Source organism: Rhipicephalus microplus, chromosome 7, assembly GCF_043290135.1.
Source record: "Rhipicephalus microplus isolate Deutch F79 chromosome 7, USDA_Rmic, whole genome shotgun sequence".
In the NCBI taxonomy this organism is placed as follows: domain Eukaryota; kingdom Metazoa; phylum Arthropoda; class Arachnida; order Ixodida; family Ixodidae; genus Rhipicephalus; species Rhipicephalus microplus.
Window position 1 is genome coordinate 5,676,581 of NC_134706.1, and position 7,519 is coordinate 5,684,099.

At 45.3% G+C, this 7,519-nt stretch overlaps 1 protein-coding gene across 1 annotated transcript; it reads left to right on the forward strand.

The window, feature by feature from the left end:
- Nucleotides 1–3,983: 3,983 nt before the first annotated feature.
- On the forward strand, nt 3,984–5,836 carry LOC142767134 (uncharacterized). The gene is made up of 2 exons (XM_075868354.1): nt 3,984–4,199; nt 5,656–5,836. Exons 1-2 carry the CDS (start codon nt 3,988–3,990, stop codon nt 5,834–5,836), a joined length of 393 nt encoding a protein of 130 aa, XP_075724469.1. The 5' UTR covers nt 3,984–3,987.
- The last annotated feature ends 1,683 nt before the right edge of the window (nt 5,837–7,519 follow it).

The window sequence follows — 7,519 nt, forward strand, 5'->3', positions numbered from 1 at the left end:
GAGTGCTCGCCAGAACTCGATGGCGCGATCAGGGGGCGAAGGCTCCGGGCAGGCCCATGTCCGGAGAGAAGAAGGCCAGGGTCCCCGTTTTATGGTGGCCAGGGCACGGAGCCTAGGCGGGTTGTACACAGGGCACTCCCAGCACAAGTGGTTGAGATCAGCCCGGCAGTTGCACGTGGAGCAGAGACCTGTCACGGGTGGTGGCGTGTCACCCCTGTGGAAACGGTTCAGCAAGAAAGGGGTAAGGAGTGTTCCTGCCTGAATTCTCCGAAGCAGGACAGACTCTCTCCGTGTGAATACCTTCGAAGGAAGCAATGGTATCGAGAGTGGATTACCCACTGCTGTGAGGTAGGCGGCGCGACGTTGTTTGGTAATGTGCTTATCTGCTATCGGATCTGCTAGCTCGGGTGGGGTAGCCAGAAAAGTGGAAGGAGTATCGGAAGCTCTGGCTAGCGCGGTGAGGAGATGAGCGCGCGCTAATCTGTGAGCCTTCTCGTTTCCGGGGATACCGCAATGCCCGGGGACCCAGTGGATGGTAACGTCATGACCACATTCGCGGAGCAGGCGCGTCTGGTGTCGGATCTTCTGGAGTACAGGATCTGTGTAAAGAACATTAGCGCATGCCCGATGGGCAGCCTGGGAATCAGTGTACACACGCTTCAGCAGATGCGATGTATAGCACTCGAGCAGAGCTAGTGGGCATCTTAGATTATTTGGAGTGGGCCCTCGAAATGTCACCTCAAACTGACCCTGTTCACCATCGTGTGTACACTGATTCCCAGCGCGTGGAAGGAGGTTGGTCACGCGCAGGAAAAATGCGCAAGCTTTTCCTGCGCGTTTCGGAGCCTGTTGACTGGTGCCGCCTGCTGAAGTGTTTTATGCGGCAGTGTCCGAGGCTTTCATACTCGCGAGCACTGTCACTTCATATCAGCTTACTGCTTCTAGTGTTACTAATATCAATGTGTCGGTTGGCATTGTTCCTGAAAACATATGCTGCTGTTGAACATCTGTGCGTGCATTTGTGCATATCTATAGTGCCACTTCGTAATGTTTCGCTCAATAAAAACATTACAACACGCTCACCTTCCATCCGCATGCTTCACGTAACATCGGTTGCAAACGTGTGCGGGATCTGCCAATTTTTTTCGTAACCTTTAAACACCGTTCCAACATGGAATTCCCGCTGAGATTAATGAAATTATGTTTGAATTCGTCGCCGTATTTCGCAATCTTTTCATTTCCACCATGATCAAGCCACGCGTTCCGGCCAGTTTACGGTCATTTGCATTATTTAAAAAAATCATCCCGGCTACGGCGGCTGCATTTCCGATGGAGGCGGAAATGTTGTAGGCCCGTGTGCTCAGATTTGGGTGCACGTTAAAGAACCCCAGGTGGACGAAATTTCCGGAGCCCTCCACTACGGCGACTCTCATAATCATATGGTGGTTTTGGGACGTTAAACCCCACATATCAATCAATCAATGCATTAAAAAAATCAATAATGTCTAGAGTTTGTTTTACTATTTTCGTTCGTTATCCGAGTTAATGCTGAGACAGGTAAACAGTGACGGCATCCGTGTCCACAGGTGGTAGAGAACAGTCCACGGACGCAGTCATCAACGATAAGTCAAGTAGCAAACGCGGTGGCCCAGTTTTAACTCAAAGCGTCGAAATTATCATCAACCGACCCGACGAAGGCCCGACAACTTCAAGGCAGCGGACGTCACCTTCTCGCTCACCGATGACACCGACGGCACCTACGACACCGACGACCTCCAGAGCGCCTTACGTGCCACCTGATGCACCTGAAGGAAGCAAGTCACTTTCTATTTATAAACTGTGGCTAAATCGTTCTTCAATACTTTTCTGAAATACTTTTTGGTACATCGCTATTGTAACAGGTAAATAAGGGTTCAACGTACAAGAAGGCACACTTAGAGCAATTGTGTGAACAAACACTTCAAATTGTGACACAGTATATTTTCTAACTTGCTAAAACACTTTACTACACACTATAGCGTTAAGGTCCCTATTTTCAAAGAGCTCTATATCAGACAGAGTATACACGCTGCGAATGAGTTCTGGGGTGAGCCGCAAGGTTCGTTATTGCCATAAGTTTCCGTTTCTTATTAGTACATTTTATTTCTATCACAATTTTATTTATCTCGCTATCGCAAGACTTTTTATACGCCAATATTGTAACAGGTAAATGAGGACTAAGCGTACAAAACGCCAAGCTTTCTGAGCAGTATACTGCGAACACTAAGAATTATCAAGCAATATGTCTTCTAACTTTCTCACATTACCGCCGGAAGACTCTATAATAAAGTGTCTTTTAGTTATGGTGTTAGCCTCTCTAAATGATTTCGGGGTGATACGAACGAATTTTTTGTTGTCCCGGCCAAAGCTTATTACTCTGCAATGTAACGGCGTATGGTTGTTGCGAACCGTTCTTACAATGTGGCATTTGATACGAACGTAAATATGTTACCACAATCTGACACCGTGGCTACCCCACAGGTTCGAACACATGCGATCCGTGCTGCCACATTGGAGACAGCAAATTAGGCACACGAATCTTGCAGCAGCTAAGGCGCCTTCGCATGGCATTCGTGTTAAATTAAAAATGACGTCGGCATCGTCGTTTGTTTTTTTTTTTTTTGTTTTTATATCCCGACGCGTATCGCTGTTCTTGAGGCAGCGATGTAGTATTGTATTCACACGCTGCTGTCACGTCTATACAAGCCGCGTTATTGCAATCTCAGTCATCCTATGAAAGGTATCATCATCATCACCAGCCTTACTACGCCCACTTCAGGACAAACGCCTCTCCCGAGTTTCGCCAGTCAACTCGGTCTGGTGCTTGCTGATGCCACTTTATAGCCGCAAACTTCCTAAACTCATCTGCCCACCTAACTTCGTGTCTCCCCCTCCCCTGATTACCTTCTCTTAGCATTCTTTCTGTGATCCTTAATGACGAGTGGTTAACGTGTCTACGGGCTACGTGCTCGGCCCATGTTATAATTCTTCTTGATTTCAACTATGATATTCTTAACAACGGTTTGTTCCCTTACCCACTCTGCTCTCTTCCTATCCCTTAAGGTTACACCTACCATTTTCCTTTTCGTTTCTCGCTGCGTCGTACTCAACTCAAGTTGAGCCATCTTTGTAATCCTCCAGGTTCCTGTTCCGCAGATAAGTACCGCTAAGATGCAGCTGTTATATACCTTCCTCTTGAGGGATAGTGGCAATCTATCACTCATCCTTTGAGAATTCTTGCCGCATGGGCTCCAACCCATTTTCATTTTTCTATTTATTCAATCTAGTGGCTCCACTCCGCGGTTTGAGGATGGTCTTCGTGAATGAGCTTGGTCTCGCAACGTTAACGTGCTCGATTGTTGAGGACGTGTACTTCGCTCAACTGTTCGATTTGTAGACTCGAATGTTGAACAGTCCTCTCGAGTAAACCTTCGACCAACAAACCTATCGCGATAAGAAAATAACAACAAAGGACAGCGTTTCAAAAATATTTGGCTTTCATCGATTTTATGCGAGGTGCTTTTTAGGTTGCTTTTGCATTGGTACTGTGTGGCCATGCGAAAAAGCGTGCTAAAATAAGAAAGAGCCCACTAGTGGGCAGGGGTCGTAACGAATCTGGTTCCGCACACGCGCCGTATAACAACGACTACAAGTAGGAACGTTCACGTCTAGCGACCTACTTATTCAGAGCGATCATGATGCTGCTGGGGTTCTGAAAACCAACAAATGAAAAAAGCACGCCAGCTTTCATTTGTCGCGTACTGATTTTCCGTGTCTTCCGGTGATACGACTTTCGGATGATACGGATATTTTCCCTACCTCACGAGACTGGTATCACTGGCCTTTTACTGCACCTTGGTTTTGTGATGGGGGACGTCGCCAATTATAACCTAATAAATTCATGACTCCTGACTACGTTCGGGTATCGGAAATGCAGTTGTGGACAAGATGCCCATGGTTTGCATCATGGGAGAGAGGGCGAGCACACCGGACGCCTTCCCGGATGACGGCCTCTGCGACTACATCTTCTTCGACTCCCTCTACAAGGACGGCCGCAACATGCTCTCGCGACAGGCAACCTTCAGCAAGAGCCTGAGCAACTTCATCAACAACCACCCCGCTTACCGAGGCACGCACCTGGGAGTTGGTTTCTCCTTCAAGTGAGTTGCCGTTCGTGCAGGGCAGTGGTAGGCAGCTTGCAATATGGCAGGCTTGTACGTAACGCGTTACAAGTGGTCGATTACTTGTAATCAATTACATATTGGTGCATTTTTGTAATACAATCGATTACTTTCTCGGAACATTATAGTCTTGCGTAACTCAATTACATATACATGTAATGGTCCACCAGTAATCAATTACATTTTTTTTTTGGTCTGACAATATCTCGGCTCGTGTCGTAGTACCTGCCGTCGGCGGAAAAAGACTTCAAGGTTAAAAAGCCAAGCCCACTGCAACCACTCACCACGAAATCTTTCGCGTGGAGATTTTCGACCCTCCTTTCCATTCACCGTACAATGATTCTGCTCATTCACCGTAATCGGCTGCTGATTCGAAGGTCGCGAAAACAAATTCTGGCCTTGGCGGTTCCACTTCGATAAAGAGGGAATGGAGGCCTGTGTTCTCAGACTTAAGTGCGTGCTAAAGAAATCCAAATACCTGATGGTCGAAATTTACGTAGGTCTCCACTACGGCGTCCGTCATTATGATATCGTGGCATTTACGCGTAAAACCCGGACAGTTACCAACGTGCTAGCGTTAGCAAGCTCACTTCGCAGAAATTTTCGCGTCTGTGGCGGCATCTTTAGTAGTGGGCGTAAATTAGAAATTGCTGCAAATGAAGATAGGAGCCGAAGGCTTCTCGCAATTTGGCTTTCCTCGAGTCGCAGTTTAGGACTCCACCGAGAAGCGAAGGCAGGCGAGTGAGTGTGACGGTGTGTGCGTTTGTCTAAAGTAAGTTTAAGAGGACACTGAAGAGCAAAAAGCCTTTTTGCGTATTAGCAAAATACGATTTCACAATCCCGAAAACACCACTATTAACACGACACGACACTTGGTAAGCAAGAAGACGCGCAAAAAGAAGCTGAAGGTGGAGGCGCCACCTTGAGATGCCCGCGCCAAACACTATGACGTCATTAATTTTTGAAGGTGTCTACTACATCCGAATTTGCTTCTAATTGATAAATTTGAAGTACATTGTAATGTATAGGTGCCATAGACTTTGCATACGAAGTCTCAGAAAATTTCATCGTGTCGACGTCGCGAAAATACTTAAATTGGGTTGTAAAATGGTTTACGTCACGCGCGGATATTACAGTGCGACATTTAAAAACAAAACTTGAGCCTTGATTTTTTTTCCACTATTAATGAACTTACAACCATGAAGCTTATGACATTAGAGTTCTAATGGAGCGTTTTATCAATAGAAACGACTCAATATTTATCTTTAATGCCTCGTTAAAGTCTCTGATCAAGTTTCTTGTCAATTTTTTTTAATTGCCAAATGATGCGTTCATACACTTTGATTCAAGTGATGTTTTCTTTGAAGTGTCTTTTTTAACACACATATTGAAATCGTATTGACAATGTCACCACGGCTCCTGTCATTACATGCAGCTACCTACAGTCGGCGGAGGAAGACTTGAAAGTCACCGAGCCGAATCCACTGCAACCACTCTGGGACGAGGGAATCTACAGCGTGGGGATTTTCGACCCTCCCCAGATGCCACCAGCGAATCAAACACGAGATGCCATCCGCACACTCAAGGTATTGTCACAATTCCACGTCATCAGCTGAAGTCGTTCACTATACCCTTCAACAAGAGTGAAACGAAAAATTATACGGAGCCTTTTCGCAGTGGGAGCTACAGGGTGATACTTGCAGCAACAGCGTTGGAATGATCAGGATAAGCGTTGGTCTATTAAACAAGCTGCGGGGCATAGTATAATTTCTTGACGATATACTTGGCTTCAAAGAGAGAGTAACGAATTCCGTGCCGGGCGATGTCTTCTTACTCCGAACCACATGCATGCACACAACGATCGCGCGTCGAGAAGCTTGTTCGCATCTTTATTAGCAAACTGGAACGAACCCCTGAAGTGATAGAAATCTCATCGTCACCTATTCACACACCTGAAATTTCTAAGAAAAAAACCAAATTGGAGAAGTGGCTGTGACAGTGACCTCTTTTACCTCGCGAGCGTGGTGGACTTGTAACCCGCTGCACGTTTGTGTGTATGCTGTGTTATGTGTTTTCTCTCTCTTTCCACTCTTTTCTTTACCTCTTTCAATCACCCCATTCCCGTCCCCACGTGTAGGATAGCAAACCGGCTTTCTTGAACTAATTAAGCTCCCTGCTTTTCCTTCTCTACTATTCTTCTTTATCTGGTACAGCATCGTTAGCAAAGCGTACATCATTGTAATGTGAAATAAGAAAAGGAAAACTACAGCATAGTACAAATCACGCATAACATACACTGCTGATACCTGCAACGAGGAGCGCTCAAAGATTAGCTTTATCAATTACATTCAAGAGTGGCATGACGTTTGAAATGGGACAAATGAAGCAGTGAACTGGAAAGATATGTTCATTCTCCAAAGTCCACAGAGACGTCCGAAACTTGCTTTAAGGAGGTGGTGGACGTCCGAGAACTATTACGACCGCCGACGCCTTCACAACTCGCAAGGCAGATTCCGTGCACTGATGCGGCTATCGCAACCAGTTCAAGAAAGAGCGGGGCGACAGGATATCTGATGCAACAGTGCAAGGCATGCTTACAGCCAGGATATCTTGATAATTTGACCATTCACACAATAACACGTTAAGGAATGAATTCTTTACAATTCCACAGAAACATCTTTCACTTCTTGAAACCCTAAATGTAAAAGCTTTTACGGAGGGGAGTGAGCAAGAAAATAGAAATAAAAGCTAACAATAAACGCCTCATAACAATAAAAAAAGACACAAGTCCGTCAGCCCTCTACAGACTGTATATACTAGAAGTGCTGGGGTGTATGAAAACAATGGCGTAAAATTAGATCTATTTTTCGTCTTTCCAGTAGTTTTACGTATTTAAAAAGGACGCGTGGTGCACCGAGTTCGTTATATATGTTAGCGTATTTATGACAAAGGTAAAAAGCTTTTTTGTCTTTTTCTCTTGCCATGTAAATATGTCACTATTCTGAACATAGGGGCATATATCTAGAAGGGTGCACGATTGGGTCTGATGGTAGAGGATGCTTTAAGTTTATATGAAGAGCGCAGTGTAAACAAAGTGTGTTAAGCTCTCTGTCTCTTCTGTTCTTATTGCGCTCCTTGTTGAAACTGAGCTCAAGGTATAAACCAATTTTCTTGCTACAGTATCTGCTACAAAACTCTCTTGATTATTCTCATTGTATTTGTGGGGAAAAATGTACAGTATATCGTTGCTAAGTAACCGTTCATCGTCCCCTGTATATTCTGTGAACTGTTACCCCAGT

Coding starts and splice junctions, on each gene's coding strand:
- LOC142767134 (XM_075868354.1), top strand. CDS start 3,988: ATGCCCATGGTTTGCATCATGGGAGAGAGGGCGAGCACACCGGACGCC. Junction 4,200..5,655: donor GGAGTTGGTTTCTCCTTCAA/GTGAGTTGCCGT, acceptor CATTACATGCAG/CTACCTACAGTCGGCGGAGG.